We start from the raw sequence: 24,533 nt of genomic DNA, 5'->3' as shown, positions 1-24,533 counted from the left end.
TTCCATCCGTACCTTCTAACAGCCGATGTTCCATCCGTACCTTCTAACAGTCGATGTTCCATCCGTACCTTCTAACAGTCGATGTTCCATCCGTACCTTCTAACAGCCGATGTACCATCCGTACCTTCTAACAGCCGATGTACCATCCGTACCTTCTAACAGCCGATGTTCCATCCGTACCTTCTAACAGCCGATGTTCCATCCGTACCTTCTAACAGCCGATGTTCCATCCGTACCTTCTAACAGTCGATGTACCATCCGTACCTTCTAACAGCCGATGTACCATCCGTACCTTCTAACAGCCGATGTACCATCCGTACCTTCTAACAGCCGATGTACCATCCGTACCTTCTAACAGCCGATGTACCATCCGTACCTTCTAACAGTCGATGTTCCATCCGTACCTTCTAACAGCCGATGTACCATCCGTACCTTCTAACAGCCGATGTACCATCCGTACCTTCTAACAGCCGATGTACCATCCGTACCTTCTAACAGCCGATGTACCATCCGTACCTTCTAACAGCCGATGTACCATCCGTACCTTCTAACAGCCGATGTACCATCCGTACCTTCTAACAGCCGATGTTCCATCCGTACCTTCTAACAGCCGATGTTCCATCCGTACCTTCTAACAGCCGATGTACCTTCTAACAGCCGATGTACCATCCGTACCTTCTAACAGCCGGTGTACCATCCGTACCTTCTAACAGCCGATGTACCATCCGTACCTTCTAACAGCCGGTGTACCATCCGTACCTTCTAACAGCCGATGTACCATCCGTACCTTCTAACAGCCGGTGTACCATCCGTACCTTCTAACAGCCGATGTTCCATCCGTACCTTCTAACAGCCGATGTTCCATCCGTGCCTTCTAACAGCCGATGTACCATCCGTACCTTCTAACAGCCGATGTACCATCCGTACCTTCTAACAGCCGATGTACCATCCGTACCTTCTAACAGCCGATGTTCCATCCGTACCTTCTAACAGCCGATGTTCCATCCGTACCTTCTAACAGCCGATGTTCCATCCGTATCTTCTAACAGCCGATGTACCATCCGTACCTTCTAACAGCCGATGTACCATCCGTACCTTCTAACAGTCGATGTTCCATCCGTACCTTCTAACAGTCGATGTTCCATCCGTACCTTCTAACAGTCGATGTTCCATCCGTACCTTCTAACAGCCGATGTACCTTCTAACAGCCGATGTACCATCCGTACCTTCTAACAGCCGATGTACCATCCGTACCTTCTAACAGCCGATGTTCCATCCGTACCTTCTAACAGCCGATGTTCCATCCGTACCTTCTAACAGCCGATGTTCCATCCGTACCTTCTAACAGCCGATGTTCCATCCGTACCTTCTAACAGCCGATGTACCATCCGTACCTTCTAACAGCCGATGTACCATCCGTACCTTCTAACAGTCGATGTTCCATCCGTACCTTCTAACAGCCGATGTACCATCCGTACCTTCTAACAGCCGATGTACCATCCGTACCTTCTAACAGCCGATGTACCATCCGTACCTTCTAACAGCCGATGTACCATCCGTACCTTCTAACAGCCGATGTACCATCCGTACCTTCTAACAGCCGATGTACCATCCGTACCTTCTAACAGCCGATGTACCATCCGTACCTTCTAACAGCCGATGTTCCATCCGTACCTTCTAACAGCCGATGTACCATCCGTACCTTCTAACAGCCGATGTTCCATCCGTACCTTCTAACAGCCGATGTTCCATCCGTACCTTCTAACAGCCGATGTTCCATCCGTACCTTCTAACAGCCGATGTACCTTCTAACAGCCGGTGTACCATCCGTACCTTCTAACAGCCGGTGTACCATCCGTACCTTCTAACAGCCGATGTACCATCCGTACCTTCTAACAGCCGGTGTACCATCCGTACCTTCTAACAGCCGATGTTCCATCCGTACCTTCTAACAGCCGATGTTCCATCCGTACCTTCTAACAGCCGATGTTCCATCCGTGCCTTCTAACAGCCGATGTACCGTCCGTACCTTCTAACAGCCGATGTACCGTCCGTACCTTCTAACAGCCAATGTTCCATCCGTACCTTCTAACAGCCGATGTTCCATCCGTACCTTCTAACAGCCGATGTACCTTCTAACAGCCGATGTACCATCCGTGTCTTCTAACAGCCGATGTACCATCCGTACCTTCTAACAGCCGATGTACCATCCGTACCTTCTAACAGCCGATGTTCCATCCGTACCTTCTAACAGCCGATGTTCCATCCGTACCTTCTAACAGCCGATGTACCTTCTAACAGCCGATGTTCCATCCGTACCTTCTAACAGCCGATGTTCCATCCGTACCTTCTAACAGCCGATGTTCCATCCGTACCTTCTAACAGCCGATGTACCATCCGTACCTTCTAACAGCCGATGTTCCATCCGTACCTTCTAACAGCCGATGTACCATCCGTACCTTCTAACAGCCGATGTACCATCCGTACCTTCTAACAGCCGATGTTCCATCCGTACCTTCTAACAGCCGATGTACCATCCGTACCTTCTAACAGCCGATGTACCATCCGTACCTTCTAACAGCCGATGTTCCATCCGTACCTTCTAACAGCCGATGTACTCTACGACTCCAAATCAGAGCTGATGCTGTTGTGTGTTCATTTGAAAATGAAAATCATCAGCAGTGTAAATGTCAATAAAATATGCTAACTGCAGGAGCTAGTAAACAAATAAGTCCGATGCCCAGTGGCCACTACGTCGTTGTTCTGGGTCATTTGATGCAGCTTTCTTTTGAGACTTGGCCAATACAAATGAAGCCAAAGAAAGTAGTAGTATATGTCTTGTGGATTGAGTCCAAGCCTCGCAGCTAGAGTCAGAGATCCAGGCCTTTGGCCTCAACACCACACCCACCAGGAAGGCTAAGTCCTTCCGTGGTTGGTATCATGACTCTGGGTTGTGTTCATTAGGCACCAAACAGAAGAAAGTGGACAAAAAAAGGTACTTCCTTGTCCAATAAGAAACGCTCATTTTCGTTTTGTGTTGCAGAATGTTTTGAAACGGATAACGCTGCATGCCCTAATGAACATGACCCTGGTGTAGCCAAGGAACAGTCCAGTTAGCCAGAGGATCTCTTTAGCGCCTGGGGGCGTGGGGCAGTGTTGGGGGTGAGGTGTTGAATGATAGGGGTGAGGTGGATTTCCCCCCCTAGCTAAGTGGAGCGGGGAGTTTAGGAGGTCACGTATCCTCATCCTGGCTGGTTCCTTCTAGAACTTTAAACCTGAGATCCAGCTGGCCGACTGACCCCGGGGATCCTACATGGCTTAGATGTTCTACTTTCACTCCAAGTATTTCTGTGTTAAAGATCACTGGACTGTGGAAGTCACTTGATAGCTTAAATCTCTTGTCATTCAAGAGTTGTGCTATGTGTTAGAATGATGTTAAATGTGAGAAATACTAATTTGTGAATGAATGGTTTCAATTCCAGACATGAAGACACAAATGTGATAGTATGTGTTCTGGTATTAATTGTTTTCCATATGATCCATTATTCTGGTAGATCGGTGAACATTTCACTATCTCCCCATTTCAGTGTCTCAAATAAAATGTACATTCAACCGAGGTCAATTAAAACAAATAAATATAGTGTTGTTTATGTGTTTGTTCAATTAAATGAACACAAGGAGCAGTAATTATGGCTGAAGTGAAGTCGTGTTGCCTTGACACTTAAGGCAGGTTATAAAGCTCTATACTGTGTAATGACACTCCTAATACATATGTTGTAAATGATGTATTTCAGATTGTGTCCATCTGTAATATGTACTAGATGGGATCATGTCCCCAGAATGTCACAATCCTTTAAAAGGGATACTCTGTGTGCTCCACATGTACAGTGATGACATAAAATCCCCTCTCACATATAGGGCTGAATTTCTATTCAAATGACCAAACTTGACCAACAGCAGACTCCTGAACAGGTAATCAAATGGCTACCCGGACTATTTACATTGTGTGTCGTCGCCCCCCCAACCCCTCTTTTACACTGCTGCTACTCTCTGTTTCTCTAATATGCATAGTCACTTTAACTATACATTCATGTACGTACTACCTCAATTAGCCCGACCAACCGATGCCCCCGCACATTGGCTACCCGGACTATCTGCATTGTGTCCAGCCACCCACCACCCGCCAACCCCTCTTTTACGCTACTGCTACTCTCTGTTAATCATATATGCATAGTCACTTTAACCATATCCACATGTACATACTACCTCAATCAGCCTGACTAACCGGTGTCTGTATATAGCCTCGCTACTTTTATTTTTCACTGTCTTTTTACTGTTGTTTTTATTTCTTTACTTATCTATTATTCACCTAATACCTTTTTTTTACTTAGAAATTGCACTGTTGGTTAGAGCCTGTAAGTAAGCATTTCACTGTAAGGTCTACACCTGTTGTACTTTTGATTTAATTTGACCAACAGCTGTACAAAAAAGAGTCTCTCCTCTTTGACCAAGTCTGACTTTTGTGACCAGTTTTATGGTCCAGTTATGGATGAGGAGGTCTTCTCTGAGCCTCTGCCCCACATCAGTCACCACCAGCCGTGTGATTTGTGACAATTACACAAGCAACCTGGCATGACCTCCATTCTCCAGGCCCACGCCCCTCCTCGTAGTTTAGTTACCAGCTCAGATGACAGAACCATGCCAAGAGCAATATTCCTAGATGTTATTCCTTTTGATCCTTGGTTCAGCTTGATCTGGACAGACATCTCCAACATTATACCTCCCAGGGCCAGAGCTTTGGAACATTTTCTGCTCTACGTTTGTGGGTGAACATTTGGTGGTATCTGGACTGGACTGAGGGGGAAGTACAGAGGAATGCATGAGGTCTGATCATGTTTGAAGGGAAGAGAACTTGATCTCTGGATTTTCACGTTCATTCAGAGACATTTTTTAGGAGGTACAGCTTTGGTAACCATGACTGATTGATAGGTAAAAATGAGCAGTACTTGCTGACAGGATGTCATTTATGACTTTGTGTTATTTAGATGATTCAGTTATAAATAAAATAATATATGATTCAATAATAAATATCTTCTCAGTTTACTGTCTAGGTAAATCCTTTGTCAATATGTTTAGTTATGAAGGAGAAACAATGCAGTAGACAATTTGCATCCATTTACATCCCTAGTTTAGGGTGTGGTTTGTTCTGTCCATATAGTTTAGGGTGTGGTTTGTTCTGTCCATATAGTTTAGGGTGTGGTTTGTTCTATCCATATAGTTTAGGGTGTAGTTTGTTCTCTCCATATAGATTAGGGTGTGGTTTGTTCTATCCATATAGCTTAGGGTGCGGTTTGTTCTATCCATATAGCTTAGGGTGCGGTTTGTTCTGTCCATATAGTTTAGGGTGTGGTTTGTTCTGTCCATATAGTTTAGGGTGAGGTTTGTTCTGTCCATATAGTTTAGGGTGTGGTTTGTTCTATCCATATAGTTTAGGGTGTGGTTTGTTCTGTCCATATAGTTTAGGGTGTAGTTTGTTCTGTCCATATAGTTTAGGGTGTGGTTTGTTCTGTCCATATAGTTTAGGGTGTGGTTTGTTCTCTCCATATTGTTTAGGGTGAGGTTTGTTCTGTCCATATAGTTTAGGGTGTGGTTTGTTCTGTCCGTATAGTTTAGGATGTGGTTTGTTCTATCCATATAGTTTAGGGTGTGGTTTATTCTATCCATGTAGTTTGTTCTATCCATATAGTTTAGGGTGTAGTTGGTCTATCCATATAATTTAGGGTGTAGTTGGTATATCCATATAATTTAGGGTGTAGTTTGTTCTGTCTCTGTCCATATAGTTTAGGGTGTAGTTTGTTCTATCCATATAGTTTAGGGTGTAGTTTGTTCTATCCATATAGTTTAGGGTGTAGTTTGTTCTGTCCATATAGTTTAGGGTGTAGTTGGTCTATCCATATAATTTAGGGTGTAGTTTGTTCTCTCCATATATTTTAGGGTGTGGTTTGTTCTGTCCATATTGTTTAGGGTGCGGTTTGTTCTGTCCATATAGTTTAGGGTGAGGTTTGTTCTGTCCATATAGTTTAGGGTGTGTTTTGTTCTGTCCATATAGTTTAGGGTGTGGTTTGTTCTGTCCATGTAGTTTGTTCTGTCCATATAGTTTAGGGTGTGGTTTGTTCTGTCCATATAGTTTAGGGTGTGGTTTGTTCCGTCCATATAGTTTAGGGTGAGGTTTGTTCTGTCCATATAGTTTAGGGTGTGGTTTATTCTGTCCATATAGTTTAGGGTGTGGTTTGTTCTGTCCATATAGTTTAGGGTGTGGTTTGTTCTGTCCATATAGTTTAGGGTGAGGTTTGTTCTGTCCATATAGTTTAGGGTGTGGTTTGTTCTGTCCATATAGTTTAGGGTGTGGTTTGTTCTGTCCATATAGTTTAGGGTGTGGTTTGTTCTGTCCATATAGTTTAGGGTGAGGTTTGTTCTGTCCATATAGTTTAGGGTGTGGTTTGTTCTGTCCATATAGTTTTGGGTGAGGTTTGTTCTGTCCATATAGTTTAGGGTGTGGTTTATTCTGTCCATATAGTTTAGGGTGTGGTTTGTTCTGTCCATATAGTTTAGGGTGTGGTTTGTTCTGTCCATATAGTTTAGGGTGTGGTTTGTTCTGTCCATATAGTTTAGGGTGTGGTTTGTTCTGTCCATATAGTTTAGGGTGAGGTTTGTTCTGTCCATATAGTTTAGGGTGTGGGTTGTTCTGTCCATATAGTTTAGGGTGTGGTTTGTTCTGTCCATGTAGTTTGTTCTGTCCATATAGTTTAGGGTGTGGTTTGTTCTGTCCATATAGTTTAGGGTGTGGTTTGTTCTGTCCATATAGTTTAGGGTGTGGTTTGTTCTGTCCATATAGTTTTGGGTGTGGTTTGTTCTGTCCATGTAGTTTAGGGTGTGGTTTGTTCTATCCATATAGTTTAGGGTGTAGTTTGTTCTGTCCATATAGTTTAGGGTGTGGTTTGTTCTCTCCATATTGTTTAGGGTGAGGTTTGTTCTGTCCATATAGTTTAGGGTGTGGTTTGTTCTGTCCATATAGTTTAGGGTGTGGTTTGTTCTGTCCGTATAGTTTAGGATGTGGTTTGTTCTATCCATATAGTTTAGGGTGTGGTTTATTCTATCCATGTAGTTTAGGGTGTAGTTGGTATATCCATATAATTTAGGGTGTAGTTTGTTCTGTCTCTGTCCATATAGTTTAGGGTGAGGTTTGTTCTATCCATATAGTTTAGGGTGTACTTTGTTCTGTCCATATAGTTTAGGGTGTAGTTGGTCTATCCATATAATTTAGGGTGTAGTTTGTTCTCTCCATATATTTTAGAGTGTGGTTTGTTCTGTCCATATTGTTTAGGGTGCGGTTTGTTCTGTCCATATTGTTTAGGGTGCGGTTTGTTCTGTCCATATAGTTTAGGGTGAGGTTTGTTCTGTCCATATAGTTTAGGGTGAGGTTTGTTCTGTCCATATAGATTAGGGTGAGGTTTGTTCTGTCCATATAGTTTAGGGTGTGGTTTGTTCTGTCCATGTAGTTTGTTCTGTCCATATAGTTTAGGGTGTGGTTTGTTCTGTCCATATTGTTTAGGGTGCGGTTTGTTCTGTCCATGTAGTTTGTTCTGTCCATATAGTTTAGGGTGAGGTTTGTTCTGTCCATATTGTTTAGGGTGTGGTTTGTTCTGTCCATATAGTTTAGGGTGCGGTTTGTTCTGTCCATATAGTTTAGGGTGAGGTTTGTTCTGTCCATATAGTTTAGGGTGAGGTTTGTTCTGTCCATATAGATTAGGGTGAGGTTTGTTCTGTCCATATAGTTTAGGGTGTGGTTTGTTCTGTCCATGTAGTTTGTTCTGTCCATATAGTTTAGGGTGTGGTTTGTTCTGTCCATATAGTTTAGGGTGAGGTTTGTTCTGTCCATATAGTTTAGGGTGTGGTTTGTTCCGTCCATATAGTTTAGGGTGTGGTTTGTTCTGTCCATATAGTTTAGGGTGTGGTTTGTTCTGTCCATATAGTTTAGGGTGTGGTTTGTTCTGTCCATATAGTTTAGGGTGAGGTTTGTTCTGTCCATATAGTTTAGGGTGTGGTTTGTTCTGTCCATATAGTTTAGGGTGTGGTTTGTTCTGTCCATATAGTTTAGGGTGAGGTTTGTTCTGTCCATATAGTTTAGGGTGTGGTTTGTTCTGTCCATATAGTTTAGGGTGAGGTTTGTTCTGTCCATATAGTTTAGGGTGAGGTTTGTTCTCTCCATATAGTTTAGGGTGAGGTTTGTTATCTCCATATAGATTAGGGTGTGGTTTGTTCTATCCATATAGCTTAGGGTGCGGTTTGTTCTATCCATATAGCTTAGGGTGCGGTTTGTTCTGTCCATATAGTTTAGGGTGTGGTTTGTTCTGTCCATATAGTTTAGGGTGAGGTTTGTTCTGTCCATATAGTTTAGGGTGTGGTTTGTTCTGTCCATATAGTTTAGGGTGTGGTTTGTTCTGTCCATATAGTTTAGGGTGTAGTTTGTTCTGTCCATATAGTTTAGGGTGTGGTTTGTTCTGTCCATATAGTTTAGGGTGTGGTTTGTTCTCTCCATATTGTTTAGGGTGAGGTTTGTTCTGTCCATATAGTTTAGGGTGTGGTTTGTTCTGTCCGTATAGTTTAGGATGTGGTTTGTTCTATCCATATAGTTTAGGGTGTGGTTTATTCTATCCATGTAGTTTGTTCTATCCATATAGTTTAGGGTGTAGTTGGTCTATCCATATAATTTAGGGTGTAGTTGGTATATCCATATAATTTAGGGTGTAGTTTGTTCTGTCTCTGTCCATATAGTTTAGGGTGTAGTTTGTTCTATCCATATAGTTTAGGGTGTAGTTTGTTCTATCCATATAGTTTAGGGTGTAGTTTGTTCTGTCCATATAGTTTAGGGTGTAGTTGGTCTATCCATATAATTTAGGGTGTAGTTTGTTCTCTCCATATATTTTAGGGTGTGGTTTGTTCTGTCCATATTGTTTAGGGTGCGGTTTGTTCTGTCCATATAGTTTAGGGTGAGGTTTGTTCTGTCCATATAGTTTAGGGTGTGGTTTGTTCTGTCCATATAGTTTAGGGTGTGGTTTGTTCTGTCCATGTAGTTTGTTCTGTCCATATAGTTTAGGGTGTGGTTTGTTCTGTCCATATAGTTTAGGGTGTGGTTTGTTCCGTCCATATAGTTTAGGGTGAGGTTTGTTCTGTCCATATAGTTTAGGGTGTGGTTTATTCTGTCCATATAGTTTAGGGTGTGGTTTGTTCTGTCCATATAGTTTAGGGTGTGGTTTGTTCTGTCCATATAGTTTAGGGTGAGGTTTGTTCTGTCCATATAGTTTAGGGTGTGGTTTGTTCTGTCCATATAGTTTAGGGTGAGGTTTGTTCTGTCCATATAGTTTAGGGTGAGGTTTGTTCTGTCCATATAGTTTAGGGTGTGGTTTGTTCTGTCCATATAGTTTAGGGTGTGGTTTGTTCTGTCCATATAGTTTAGGGTGAGGTTTGTTCTGTCCATATAGTTTAGGGTGTGGTTTGTTCTGTCCATATAGTTTTGGGTGAGGTTTGTTCTGTCCATATAGTTTAGGGTGTGGTTTATTCTGTCCATATAGTTTAGGGTGTGGTTTGTTCTGTCCATATAGTTTAGGGTGTGGTTTGTTCTGTCCATATAGTTTAGGGTGTGGTTTGTTCTGTCCATATAGTTTAGGGTGTGGTTTGTTCTGTCCATATAGTTTAGGGTGAGGTTTGTTCTGTCCATATAGTTTAGGGTGTGTTTTGTTCTGTCCATATAGTTTAGGGTGTGGTTTGTTCTGTCCATGTAGTTTGTTCTGTCCATATAGTTTAGGGTGTGGTTTGTTCTGTCCATATAGTTTAGGGTGAGGTTTGTTCTGTCCATATAGTTTAGGGTGTGGTTTGTTCTGTCCATATAGTTTTGGGTGTGGTTTGTTCTGTCCATGTAGTTTAGGGTGTGGTTTGTTCTATCCATATAGTTTAGGGTGTAGTTTGTTCTGTCCATATAGTTTAGGGTGTGGTTTGTTCTCTCCATATTGTTTAGGGTGAGGTTTGTTCTGTCCATATAGTTTAGGGTGTGGTTTGTTCTGTCCATATAGTTTAGGGTGTGGTTTGTTCTGTCCGTATAGTTTAGGATGTGGTTTGTTCTATCCATATAGTTTAGGGTGTGGTTTATTCTATCCATGTAGTTTAGGGTGTAGTTGGTATATCCATATAATTTAGGGTGTAGTTTGTTCTGTCTCTGTCCATATAGTTTAGGGTGAGGTTTGTTCTATCCATATAGTTTAGGGTGTACTTTGTTCTGTCCATATAGTTTAGGGTGTAGTTGGTCTATCCATATAATTTAGGGTGTAGTTTGTTCTCTCCATATATTTTAGAGTGTGGTTTGTTCTGTCCATATTGTTTAGGGTGCGGTTTGTTCTGTCCATATTGTTTAGGGTGCGGTTTGTTCTGTCCATATAGTTTAGGGTGAGGTTTGTTCTGTCCATATAGTTTAGGGTGAGGTTTGTTCTGTCCATATAGATTAGGGTGAGGTTTGTTCTGTCCATATAGTTTAGGGTGTGGTTTGTTCTGTCCATGTAGTTTGTTCTGTCCATATAGTTTAGGGTGTGGTTTGTTCTGTCCATATTGTTTAGGGTGCGGTTTGTTCTGTCCATGTAGTTTGTTCTGTCCATATAGTTTAGGGTGAGGTTTGTTCTGTCCATATTGTTTAGGGTGTGGTTTGTTCTGTCCATATAGTTTAGGGTGCGGTTTGTTCTGTCCATATAGTTTAGGGTGTGGTTTGTTCTGTCCATATAGTTTAGGGTGAGGTTTGTTCTGTCCATATAGATTAGGGTGAGGTTTGTTCTGTCCATATAGTTTAGGGTGTGGTTTGTTCTGTCCATGTAGTTTGTTCTGTCCATATAGTTTAGGGTGTGGTTTGTTCTGTCCATATAGTTTAGGGTGAGGTTTGTTCTGTCCATATAGTTTAGGGTGTGGTTTGTTCCGTCCATATAGTTTAGGGTGTGGTTTGTTCTGTCCATATAGTTTAGGGTGTGGTTTGTTCTGTCCATATAGTTTAGGGTGTGGTTTGTTCTGTCCATATAGTTTAGGGTGAGGTTTGTTCTGTCCATATAGTTTAGGGTGTGGTTTGTTCTGTCCATATAGTTTAGGGTGTGGTTTGTTCTGTCCATATAGTTTAGGGTGTGGTTTGTTCTGTCCATATAGTTTAGGGTGTGGTTTGTTCTGTCCATATAGTTTAGGGTGTAGTTTGTTCTGTCCATGTAGTTTAGGGTGTGGTTTTCGGTATAAATTAGCTTTACACTTCGTCTTAGACACTGAGCAATTCAGAACATAAAAATGATATCCACCGTGACTGTTTTACTGGAGGCCTATGTGTCAAGCAGCCAAGGGTGGATAGGTACTCGACTATGCCACGTAGATGTATGTATGAGTACTCCAGCATGACCATCTATCACCTGCGTGACTTCTGAAACTTGTGAATGACTTTAAGTGGAAGTCCCTCGACTAAGAGTCAAATACCGATCTCCCGTGACAGGACCCACACGAAGGCAGCATCCGAGTTTTACGACCCCCTGGGTGTAGCAGTATGAATCAGGGTGATATCCCGGCTGCCCCTAAATATAGCTCTGCTCTGTAGCTGTAGTCATAGAAATATAATTACTAGAACAGTCAAAGCCCCTCCAACCACCTCAGAATGGGTACACTCAATATGGCTGACATGGTATTACTCCTGTGGGTACAGTCAGTCAATATGGCCGCTGGTCCACCCATCACAGAATATTGACTTGAATTGGTAAACCTGTTCTAGTAGTTATATTTCTATGGCTGTAGTGCTGCTGTGTAACCTGACCTGGTTATGGGCCCCTAGTGGCCCCTGTACGGTACAGTCAGAGGCCATAAAATGATGGTTGTTCCTGGGTAGTGGGCACACAAGGACAGTCCTAACAGGCTGATAAGTCTACAACAGAGGGTTATATTTGGAGGTGGTGAAGCAGAGAGGCAGAGAAAGGCTGACGTATTCTCCTCTCTTTATGACAAGGGGGTTGTTAGGGTGTGGAGCAGAGAGAGAGAAAGAGTGTGTGTGTGTGTGTGTGTGTGTGTGTGTGTGTGTGTGTGTGTGTGTGTGTGTGTGTGTGTGTGTGTGTGTGTGTGCACACTCCTATCCCAGGTTGTTATGAAACTGGGGATTCCCCCACTACACACACACACACACACTATCTATGGTGGTGTTGTGAAACCATGGCTAGGTGAAACACACATGTATTTTCAGCAGTCTGTCTAATAGAAGAACTGATCATACTGTAGTAGCAGCTGTGATCAAATGCAATAAATAACATAGACATTCAAATGTGGAGATCACACACACACACACACACACACACACATACACACACACACACACACACACACACACACACACACACACACACACACACACACACACACAGAGAATGCTAGAATGCTAATGAATGGGGACACTGCTAAATGTACCCCCCTGGAGGAATTGTTCATCCCACAGCCATGTAACTGGATATAAATTTATCTCATTCAACATCCCCTCTCCTCTTACAGTATGTCTCTGGGTCTGGGAGACAGATAGACAGGTATCTCTCTGGGCCTGGAAGACAGATAGACCGGTATCTCTCTGGGCCTGGGAGACGGATAGACAGGAATCTCTCTGGGCCTGGGAGACGGATAGACAGGAATCTCTCTGGGCCTGGGAGACGGATAGACAGGAATCTCTCTGGGCCTGGAAGACAGATAGACAGGAATCTCTCTGGGCCTGGGAGACGGATAGACAGGAATCTCTATGGGCCTGGAAGACAGATAGACCGGTATCTCTCTGGGCCTGGGAGACGGATAGACAGGTATCTCTCTGGGCCTGGAAGACAGATAGACCGGTATCTCTCTGGGCCTGGGAGACGGATAGACAGGTATCTCTCTGGGCCTGGAAGACAGATAGACCGGTATCTCTCTGGGCCTGGGAGACGGATAGACAGGAATCTCTCTGGGCCCGGGAGACGGATAGACAGGAATCTCTCTGGGCCAGGGAGACAGATAGACAGGTAGACAGGTATCTCTCTGGGCCCGGGAGACGGATAGACAGGAATCTCTCTGGGCCCGGGAGACGGATAGACAGGAATCTCTTTGGGCTTGGGAGACGGATAGACAGGAATCTCTCTGGGCCTGGGAGACAGATAGACAGGAATCTCTCTGGGCCTGGGAGACGGATAGACAGGAATCTCTCTGGGCCTGGGAGACGGATAGACAGGAATCTCTCTGGGCCTGGGAGACGGATAGACAGGAATCTCTCTGGGCCTGGGAGACAGATGGACAGGAATCTCTCTGGGCCTGGGAGACAGATAGACAGGAATCTCTCTGGGCCTGGGAGAAGGATAGACGGGTATCTCTATGAATATCCTGCCTGCAGCTTCTATGAGAGGACTTGTTTGGTAGCCATGCAGCCTGTGGCTGAGTTGGAGGAAAGGTGCTTGCAGTACAACTGATACTAGCCACTTTAATAATGTTTACATATCTCACATTACTCATCTCATATGTATATACTGTATACTGTATCCTTCACTATCTATTCTTCACTATCTATTGCATCTTAGCCGCTCTGTCACTTCTCATCCATATATTTTATACTTATATATTCTCATCCCATTCCTTTATTAGATTGTGTGTATTAGGTTTTGTTGTGGAATTGTTAGATATTAGGTTTTGTTGTGGAATTGTTAGATATTACCTGTTAGATACTGTCAGATCTAGAAGCATAAGCATTTCTACACTCACAATAACATCTGCTAACCATGTGTATGTGACCAATAACATCTGCTAACCATGTGTATGTGACCAATAACATCTGCTAACCATCTGTATGTGACCAATAACATCTGCTAACCATGTGTATGTGACCAATAACATCTGCTAACCATCTGTATGTGACCAAAACATTTGATTTTGGTGATTGGATTTTGATTTTGAATGTTGATTGGATTTGACATCACAAAGGGTTGTTTTCCTCAGTTTATACAACAGAACATATCACTTCTACTCATCCTCTGGCTTTGTTTTCACATACTGTGTGCTGCCACTGACTGACTTTTCATAGTTGTTCATTTCGTAGTTGTTGTTTCTTATGCGTTAGAATCCATTAGTCATTTTATTTCTAGATTGACACCCATCCCTGTAGACCCCAGCAATAGAGAGACTGAGACAGCGCTGATTGAAATGACCCTTGATGTAGCATGGTGGTAATTGGCCACTGTAAAGCCTCTACTGGAACATTTACAACACGCAACAGTCAGCACCTCTCTGTCCATTCAGTTACATTTAAAGGGCGTTATTGGCACGGGAAACATATGTTTACATTGCCAAAGCAAGTGAAATGGATAAACAGTCACACACACACGTTTTGTCCTAAAACAGGATTTACAATCTCAGGAAGTAGTGCACCATGTAGGGAATAGGGAACCATTTGGGATGCAGAAGCCATAGAGGGGGGTCAGCAGCCATAGAGGGGGGTCAGCAGCCATAGAGGGGGTCAGCAGCCATAGAGGGGGGTCAGCAGCCATAGAGGGGGTCAGCAGCCATAGAGGGGGGTCAGCAGCCATAGAGGGGGGTCAGCAGCCATAGAGGGGGTCAGCAGACATAGAGGGGGGTCAGCAGCCATAGAGGGGGGTCAGCAGACATAGAGGGGGGTCAGCAGCCATAGAGGGGGGTCAGCAGCCATAGAGGGGGTCAGCAGCCATCGAGGGGGTTCAGCAGCCATAGAGGGGGTCAGCAGCCATAGAGGGGGGTCAGCAGCCATAGAGGGGGTCAGCAGCCATAGAGGGGGGTCAGCAGCCATAGAGGGGGGTCAGCAGCCATAGAGGGGGGTCAGCAGCCATAGAGGGGGGTCATACCAGTAAATTATGCCACTTTTAGGCTGTGATTGCAAATTATGTTTTAGCACATATGAACCTTCCCCATTTCCCCCCCACCAGCCTCATCTGTCATGCCAGTTAAACCAGTCCAATATGCAAAGATTCACTAGCAGAGACTGACTTCAGACCTGCTGTTTCTCTCCACAGAGGAGGAGGAGGTGGAGGATGTCCTGAGCAACATCCTGAGAGACAGATCACACATCGACGAGACGCTGAGGCTGGCCTCTGAGGAGAACGCAGCAGAAAACTATCATGGTAAATAATACGTTAAATATATTACTGAGGCCCAGAGTTGTTCCTGGTCAGGTCACGTGGTAAAGAAAAACTCCTGTCCCTAAATATCAAGTATGATCACATCTTAATAGGCTGTAGAGCTTTAGATATTGTTGACGTTGTCATTGTTGAGCATTAGCATTATTACAAAGATATTGTGAGATACAAGAAGACATGCAGTAGAGCGCTTTGCAGATATTCACGAGACATGTTTGCACCTGGTGTGACATGGGACATGTACCAAATATCACCCTATTCCCTGTGTAGTGCACTTCCTTTGAGCAGGGCCCATATGGCTCTGATCAAAAGTAGTGCACTAAATAGGGAATAGGATGCCATTTGGGATGTGGAATTGGTTCTGAATGTGTCGCCTTATGTCTATTAAATACCTGTCAAATGCCAGTAGTGTTATTACAGAGACAAATGCATATTTCTGTTCAGATAAATGTACTCAGTATGTTCCCAGTCCTGCTCTGATGTGTCATTATACTAATCTATGGGTTAATGAAGCACATCATAGAAAGTAATGATGGGTGATCCTCTATGGGTCTGTGGGTACTTGCCTGTGTATGAGTGCCTTCCAAATTACACCCTAGTCTGTATATAGTGCACTACTTTTCACCAGGCTCATAGGTCTCTGGTAAAAAGTAGTGCACTATATAACGAATAGGGTGCTTTTTGGCACGTAGCCTATAGCTTTAGTTAGAGAAAGAAACACGTGGTGCCAGAGCCTTAATGGACCTCTTCTCCATTAGCGCTAATGGGTAACATCGTTAGTGTTAACGAGTCCCAAATCTTCTGTTTTTAATCTGTTTTCCTTTTATCTCCGCTCTCTCTCTCTCTCTCTCTCTCTCTCTCTCTCTCTCTCTCTCTCTCTCTCTCATCCCTCTCTCTCTCTCTCCCTCTCTCTCTCTGAACCCTCCAACTCATTCTCATTCCATAATGACTTGTTTGTCATTTAATCTAACCTTTTCTTACCGTTCTACCGCTCCTGTTGAACTGAAACTCCTGTACTCTACTTCTCTTTCTCCTTTCTTTCATCTACACTCCTTATCATCTTATTATGTTTCCTTTTCTTACCCGTGTCTTACCTTCTCTTACCTGTGTCTTACCTTCTCTTACCGTTCTACCGTTCCTCTTACATAAACCAACTCTACCTCCCTCTCTCATTCCATCCAACTCTACCTCGCTCCCTCTATCTCATTCCATCTACATTCCTTCTTACCATGGATACCAGGGTTCAAATACTTTGACTCTTGGGGGTGCCCAATACCACACTTAAAATATATAGACTCTTGGGGTTGCCCGAAGCCACTTGGGGGTGCCTGACATTGATATTTTTGACAATTATGGGGGGGCTTACATTGATGTTTAAATTCATATGGTGGCCCTAATTGTTATGGGGGATGCCCAGCCTCTCCTATGTTTAAATTCATATGGTGGCCCTAATTGTTATGGGGGATGCCCAGCCTCTCCTATGTTTAAATTCATATGGTGGCCCTAATTGTTATGGGGGATGCCCAGCCTCTCCTATGTTTAAATTCATATGGTGGCCCTAATTGTAATGGGGGATGCCCAGCCTCTCCTATGTTTAAATTCATATGGTGGCCCTAATTGTTATGGGGGATGCCCAGCCTCTCCTATGTTTAAATTCATATGGTGGCCCTAATTGTTATGGGGGATGCCCAGCCTCTCCTATCCCCCGCTGTCATTTGAACCCTGTTCTTACCATCCTCCCCTCATTCTCTCTCTTTCTCTCCCCCTCCAGCTGCTATTCAGAAGTTACGTAAGATCTACCACGCAGCCATCAAGCCCATGGAACAGGCCTATAAGTACAACGAGCTCAGAGCACATGAGATCTCAGGTACAGTGAGGGCTTTGCTTGGCACACTGCTACCGCTTCAAGTTGTTAGTGTGTGTTGGCTTGATCTCAGATCTGTTTGTGCTATCATGTCACCTTTTCATGTATTAGTTGACATGATAGCACAAACAGATCTGGGATCAGGCTAAGTGTGTGTGTGTGTGTATGTGTGGACTGGTTTCCCTGTTTGGGTTGACATGGTGACTGAGGGTTTGAATCCTAGCTAGTGGTCTGTGCACTTAACTTGAACTTTTGCATAAATCCTGCATAGAAGTCAACTTGAGTTGCGTACACGGACCTCAAGTTAGCATTTGGACCTGACTGCTGACTGATCTGTTTCCGCACAACACACTCCTCCCTCATAGGATGGAGCAAAGAGAAATCTTTGCAATCTGTCTCCTAGGCTGGCATTACTCTGGTCAAGAGATATACTGTATATAGGATTTATATCCCTATGAAAGAACCCACCGCCATAGATGTTTTAAATACAATGAGTGTCTCAAGAGCTCATCAGTATCATATATCCATTGTCATATAAATGTGTATGTAATGTGCTATGTAAAGCCCATGTTGAGCATCAGGAATAGAGCCATATACATACAATCAATTATCATGTATTACTGGAATAGAGCCCTATACATACAATCAATTATCATGTATTACTGGAATAGAGCCATATACATACAATCAATTATCATGTATTACTGGAATAGAGCCATATACATACAATCAATTATCATGTATTACTGGAATAGAGCCATATAAATACAATCAATTATCATGTATTACTGGAATAGAGCCATATACATACAATCAATTATCATGTATTACTGGAATAGAGCCATATACATACAATCAATTATCATGTATTACTGGAATAGAGCCATATAAATACAATAAATGATCATGTATTACTGGAATAGAGCCATATACATACAATTAATTATCATGTATTACTGGAATAGAGCCATATAAATACAATCAATTATCATGTATTACTGGAATAGAGCCATATAAATACAATCAATTATCATGTATTACTTAATCTAATATACTTGCTATTGTTCCATTGAAAAAACTGAAGTGTTTCTTCCATATGAATATAAACACACTTGCACATATTCAACTACTGGTAATGCAACACTGTGAGACGTGGAGAGCTATGGCATCCTGTTCTTTGATCCTGACAAAGGGTACAGTAGGATACCACTTAGATGTTTCTCTCATCCCCTTTTTTCTTTTCTTCATCTTCTTTTCTTCACCATGTTCATCTTTTTTGTTTTAAAGATTTTAAGGAAGGTTTAAAAGTTAAGTACCTTAATATAACTCTTATTGCAGTATTGTTATAGATGTTACTAAGCTGTTATTATAACCCATGTTGTGCATTATAATGCATTATGCATAGCCCATAAGGCGTTAGAAAAGGCATTATAATGCATTATAAAAAGGGTATTCATAGGAGGTATTCATGTTATTTTTTATAACATGTCTTCTGGGGGATGACTTTCACTCCCCCTTGGTCAACCTGTGCAGAGCCAACTGCACTCCCCCTTGGTCAACCTGTGCAGACCCAACTGCACTCCCCCCTTGGTCAACCTGTGCAGACCCAACTTCACTCCCCCATCTTGAAGCAAAGTTCGCCCTCTTGTGGCCTGGCATGGTCTTTAACCTACACACAAATACTGAACCTCCTGACATAATCAGAATAAAAGGTTTTATATGAAGCTCTAAGCCATCCCATAATATTCAGATACTGTGTTAAAAAGGTTTAGAGGGAGCCAGGTGTTATCGAAGCAATGGTTCGTTCCCTTGACTGAGAAATTCCTTGAAGATGTTGCTATGTCTCCCTCTTTACTGTAATTTGACTAACTGTCACATAACGAATTGAACTGTATGGAGTGTAGTGCACAGGAAGGAATGATTGATCTAGATTCCCCCCCCCCCCCCCCCCCCCCACCGCCGCCACCTGTTGTCAAGTAACCTTCAACTTCATCCATTATAGATCTGCATGTTTGACACTTCCAGTTAAACGTGATTATTCCCCGACATCTCTCCTTCCCTCTCACTCTCCCTCCCTCATCCCCACCTCACCACCCCTTTACCTAACAGCCGGACGAACACTGGGGGATGGGAACACAGGTTGGTATAGTGGGAGGACCTTTGCCGAAGCATGGCACTGACTGAAGTGCTCACCCCCCTCTTTCACACTCCCGGGACCCCAGCCATTGGACCTTGGTATGGACCAGTTTGGTTGTTTGGAGCAACCAAATGATCCTGTATCACAATTGTCATCAGTTGTGACATAGGCATTTTCATTCACATAACTTTGAACTGCTGTAAATTTGAGCAGAAATCATTTGCATTTCAAAGAACTACTGTAATGGAAAATTAAAGTCATTTACGAGGTCATTTTATGAATCTGATTATATGACTGAACGTTCACAAAACAATTGAGGGACCTATTTCCCCTTGATACTAAGCAAATACAGTATACAATTCTAACTCAGTCTCTTAATTCTATACTAATCAATTACAAAGGGGAGATCCTCAATCTGCAGTTACACATGAAAGGATTCCCTGAGGTCTCGTCCATTACAATTGGGATGTTTAAAGGCACTACCCCATTGGATCAAAGATGTAAAGAGCCCTACAGCATTCAAACATGCCTTTAGTGTAAACAACCGGTATGTACATGTATGGGGGAGGGTCGGGGTTCAGTTGGTGCAATGGGTTTCACCTGGATCACAGCTTTCACCTGGATTCACCTGGTCAGTTTCTCTCATGGAAAGAGCAGGTGTTCATAATGTTTTGTCCACTCAGTGCATGCCTGCGCTCTGTGCCAGACATAGAAATGGGAATGCCACAATGCAGGGCATGTCTAACATACTGTATTGAAATTGCATCATCATCAAACTAATGAAAGCAACTCCGGTGAAGAACTACAATTTCTATAGTTGCACGTGGTCTAGCTTTGCTGTCATATGCTACTTTATTGTCTGTCACCTACAAGCATGTGCACCATGCAGCCTGTGGTTGAGGAAGCATCAAGCCTGCATCCCATTGGCCATTGCACTGGTTCCTGACCCCTACAGTTGAGAAACATGTTCTCAGACACAGAGAGGTCTGGAACCTTTGCAATACATGCTGGAATTTCTACGTTGTCAGCTGGCCAGCTTAGAACAACTCAAGTTTTCGTTGACCATGGTAAGAACATGGACTTCCTTTCAGGGAAGCGTCTCATTCTCTTTATTTGAGTGTGATTGTAGGCAACAGTATGAGGTGTTTCCATTTGAATACACTCCCGGTGAACAGGCTGTTGTGATTTATCAGATTAGGTTTCAGACGTACTGGAGCGGCTATGTCTCTGGTCTCCCATGTCGTCATGAGTGCAGTGAACCTCCATGGCTCTAACCTCCTCCTCCTCCTCTCTCTACCTGACAGATGGGGAGATCACCTCCAAGCCCATGGTGTTGTTCCTTGGGCCCTGGAGTGTAGGCAAGTCCTCCATGATCAACTACCTGCTTGGCCTGAAGGACAGCCCCTACCAGCTGTACACAGGTAAGCCCCTTCAAACTTCACCTGGTTTCTGATGTTCCTGTTTTTCAAATCAAATTAATATATTTGTCACGTGTGCGTAATACAACAGGTGTAGATCTTACTGTGAAATGCTTACTTACAAGCCCTTAACCAACAATGCAGTTTTAAGAAAATTGAGTTAAGAAAATATTTAGGAAATAAAGTTTATAAAAAAGTTACACAATAAAATATAACTACCAGTACCGAGTCAATGTGCGGTTAGTTGAGGTAATTGAAGTAATTTAGGTTTTTCACCTGGTTTCTGACGTACTTAACTCTTCACTCTACCTACTTACTCCTCCTCTTCTGCTCTATCATCTACTCTCATTCTTCTGTTCCTCCTGCCTTTCCCTCCTTCACCAACCCCTCTGCATCTTCTCCTCTTTCCTGTTCCCCTTTTCCATCTCTCACATCTTTCTCTTCCCCTGTCTCATCCCTCTCCCGTCTTTCTCTCCCTCTGTCTGCCAGGTGCTGAGCCCACTACCTCTGAGTTCACTGTGATCATGCACGGCGAGAAGACCCGCTCCATAGAGGGTATCGTCATGGCGGCCGACAGCTCGCGCTCCTTCTCGCCCCTGGAGAAGTTTGGGCAGAGCTTTCTAGAGAAGCTGATCGGCATTGAGATGCCCCACAAGCTGTTGGAGCGCGTCACCTTCGTGGACACGCCTGGAATCATTGAGAACCGCAAGCAGCAGGAGAGAGGTAAGGCACACAGAGAGCAGGAGAGTGACTGTTATTGAGTGACTGTGACTGTTATTGAAAGTTGTATTGTCAATCTTGTTTTGTATTTAACGCCACTTTAAATGTGTACATGACACTGCAACAAAATTTCCCCATGGGGACAATAAAGTAAGTAAGTAAGTAAGTAGGGGTAAGGCACACAGAGAGCAGGAGAGGGGTAAGGCACACAGAGAGCAGGAGAGGGGTAAGGCACACAGAGAGCAGGAGAGGGGTAAGGCACACAGAGAGCAGGAGAGGGGTAAGGCACACAGAGAGCAGGAGAGGGGTAAGGCACACAGAGAGCAGGAGAGGGGTAAGGCACACAGAGAGCAGGAGAGAGGTAAGGCACACAGAGAGCAGGAGAGGGGTAAGGCACACAGAGAGCAGGAGAGAGGTAAGGCACACAGAGAGCAGGAGAGAGGTAAGGCACACAGAGAGCAGGAGAGGGGTAAGGCACACAGAGAGCAGGAGAGAGGTAAGGCACACAGAGAGCAGGAGAGGGGTAAGGCACACAGAGAGCAGGAGAGGGGTAAGGCACACAGAGAGCAGGAGAGGGGTAAGGCACACAGAGAGCAGGAGAGAGGTAAGGCACACAGAGAGCAGGAGAGAGGTAAGGCACACAGAGAGCAGGAGAGGGGTAAGGCACACAGAGAGCAGGAGAGAGGTAAGGCACACAGAGAGCAGGAGAGGGGTAAGGCACACAGAGAGCAGGAGAGAGGTAAGGCACACAGAGAGCAGGAGAGAGGTAAGGCACACAGAGAGCAGGAGAGAGGTAAGGCACACAGAGAGCAGGAGAGAGGTAAGGCACACAGAGAGCAGGAGAGAGGTAAGGCACACAGAGAGCAGGAGAGGGGTAAGGCACACAGAGAGCAGGAGAGAGGTAAGGCACACAGAGAGCAGGAGAGGGGTAAGGCACACAGAGAGCAGGAGAGAGGTAAGGCACACAGAGAGCAGGAGAGGGGTAAGGCACACAGAGAGCAGGAGAGAGGTAAGGCACACAGAGAGCAGGAGAGAGGTAAGGCACACAGAGAGCAGGAGAGGGGTAAGGCACACAGAGAGCAGGAGAGAGGTAAGGCACACAGAGAGCAGGAGAGGGGTAAGGCACACAGAGAGCAGGAGAGAGGTAAGGCACACAGAGAGCAGGAGAGAGGTAAGGCACACAGAGAGCAGGAGAGAGGTAAGGCACACAGAGAGCAGGAGAGAGGTAAGGCACACAGAGAGCAGGAGAGAGGTAAGGCACACAGAGAGCAGGAGAGAGGTAAGGCACACAGAGAGCAGGAGAGGGGTAAGGCACACAGAGAGCAGGAGAGAGGTAAGGCACACAGAGAGCAGGAGAGAGGTAAGGCACACAGAGAGCAGGAGAGAGGTAAGGCACACAGAGAGCAGGAGAGAGGTAAGGCACACAGAGAGCAGGAGAGAGGTAAGGCACACAGAGAGCAGGAGAGAGGTAAGGCACAGAGAGAGCAGGAGAGGGGTAAGGCACACAGAGAGCAGGAGCGCTGAAGATCTTGTAACAAACTCAGGCGGTAGCACGACCGGGGCTCAAACACAAGGCATTGCGACTGTCAGTCCAACAGCTTTGCCATGGCTGTTTTTCTAAGTTATGTCGCTACAGTATCTTCAGTTCAAATTCCCATGAACATGAAGTATTAAACATGATCACCTCTTATCATCAGATAGACTGAGGAATTTTAAGACAGTGGTGACCCCTAAAAACCTGTCAATCTCTAGGGTTTATGTTACACAATTAGACCTATACATCTATCTACATCAATAAATAATAATCAGTGTTATGTAATAATAATCTACATTCATTTTAAGATGTAAGTCGCTCTGCATAAGAGCGTCTGATAAATGCCTAAAATAGAAAAATTCACATTTAGGAATCAATCTAGCCTCAATTGTGTTAAATGGAATTCAACCAAGACTACTGACTGTCCAAGATGTTGATGTTACATGACCCTGTTTCTACCTCCTCCCTCCAGGCTATCCCTTCAACGACGTGTGCCAGTGGTTCATCGATCGTGCCGACCTCATCTTCGTGACCTTTGACCCCACCAAGCTGGATGTGGGCCTGGAGCTGGAGATGCTCTTCCGCCAGCTGAAGGGACGTGAGTCCCAGATCCGCATCATCCTCAACAAGGCAGACAACCTGGCCACCCAGGACTTGATGCGTGTCTACGGTGCCCTCTTCTGGTCGCTGGCGCCCCTCATCAACGTCACAGAGCCCCCAAGGGTCTACGTCAGCTCTTTCTGGCCTTACGACTACGCACCCGACACCAGCCGCGAGCTGTTTAAGCGCGAGGAGATCTCCCTCTTGGAAGACCTAAACCAGGTGATCGAGAACCGCATGGAGAACAAGATCGCCTTCATCCGCCAGCATGCCATCCGGGTGCGTATCCACGCCCTTCTGGTGGACCGCTATGTTCAGACCTTCAAGGACAAGATGAGCTACTTCAGTGACCCTGACCTGGTGTTCAAGGAGATCGTGGACGACCCGGACAAGTTCTTCATCTTCAAGTCCATCCTGGCCAAGACCAACGTGAGCAAGTTCGACCTGCCCAACCGTGAAGCCTACCAGGACTTTTTCGGTGTGAACCCGATCGGCAGTTTCAAGTCCCTGTCCGCCCAGTGCTCCTACTCAAGCGGCTGCCTGCTGGACAAGATCGAGAAGGCCATCACCAGCGAGCTGCCGGGTCTTCTAAGCAGCATCAACCCAGGCAAGGCCCCCCCCGGCCTGTCCTCCTGCGAGGCCACTGGATGCGGAGACAAGCCTAAGAACCGCTATCGGAAAAACTGATAGAATACGAGAGAGGGGGGGAGGGAAGAGGAGAAAGGAAGAGGAGGAGGTGTGAAGGAGTGATAAAGGGGAACGGTGACATTTGTCAGACCCCCGGTCTTGTCAGAAGCCTGTAATGTTGTTGTTTGAGGAGAAGGGAAGGGTTCATTTAGAGGGTTGTTTCTCAGGAGAACAAGAGGTGGTGGTGTGTTGAGGATTTGGGGAGAGGAAGAGATGGAGGGAGGGAGGGTTGGTTTGTGTGTCTGATTTGGCAGCTGAGAATAATAGTTGCTTGGAGAGATGAGAAGATTACAGAATAACTCATCTCCCTCCTCTCTCCCTTGCACAACCACAACGAACT

General features: G+C 44.5%; 1 protein-coding gene across 1 annotated transcript in view; it reads left to right on the top strand.

Annotated features, from left to right (window-relative positions):
- The window catches only part of srl (sarcalumenin), a 29,171-nt gene extending 4,978 nt beyond the window's left edge, over positions 1-24,193 (top strand). The window contains exons 2-6 of the mRNA XM_038985272.1: positions 15,077-15,218; positions 17,005-17,100; positions 20,539-20,655; positions 21,142-21,375; positions 23,379-24,193. Coding sequence (XP_038841200.1) covers positions 15,077-15,218; positions 17,005-17,100; positions 20,539-20,655; positions 21,142-21,375; positions 23,379-24,193 — 1,404 coding nt within the window. The remainder of the gene's footprint in view (positions 1-15,076; positions 15,219-17,004; positions 17,101-20,538; positions 20,656-21,141; positions 21,376-23,378) is intronic.
- The last annotated feature ends 340 nt before the right edge of the window (positions 24,194-24,533 follow it).

Source organism: Salvelinus namaycush, unplaced genomic scaffold (genome assembly GCF_016432855.1).
Source record: "Salvelinus namaycush isolate Seneca unplaced genomic scaffold, SaNama_1.0 Scaffold313, whole genome shotgun sequence".
In the NCBI taxonomy this organism is placed as follows: Eukaryota; Metazoa; Chordata; class Actinopteri; order Salmoniformes; family Salmonidae; genus Salvelinus; species Salvelinus namaycush.
This window is presented reverse-complemented; position numbering and strand designations above follow the sequence as displayed.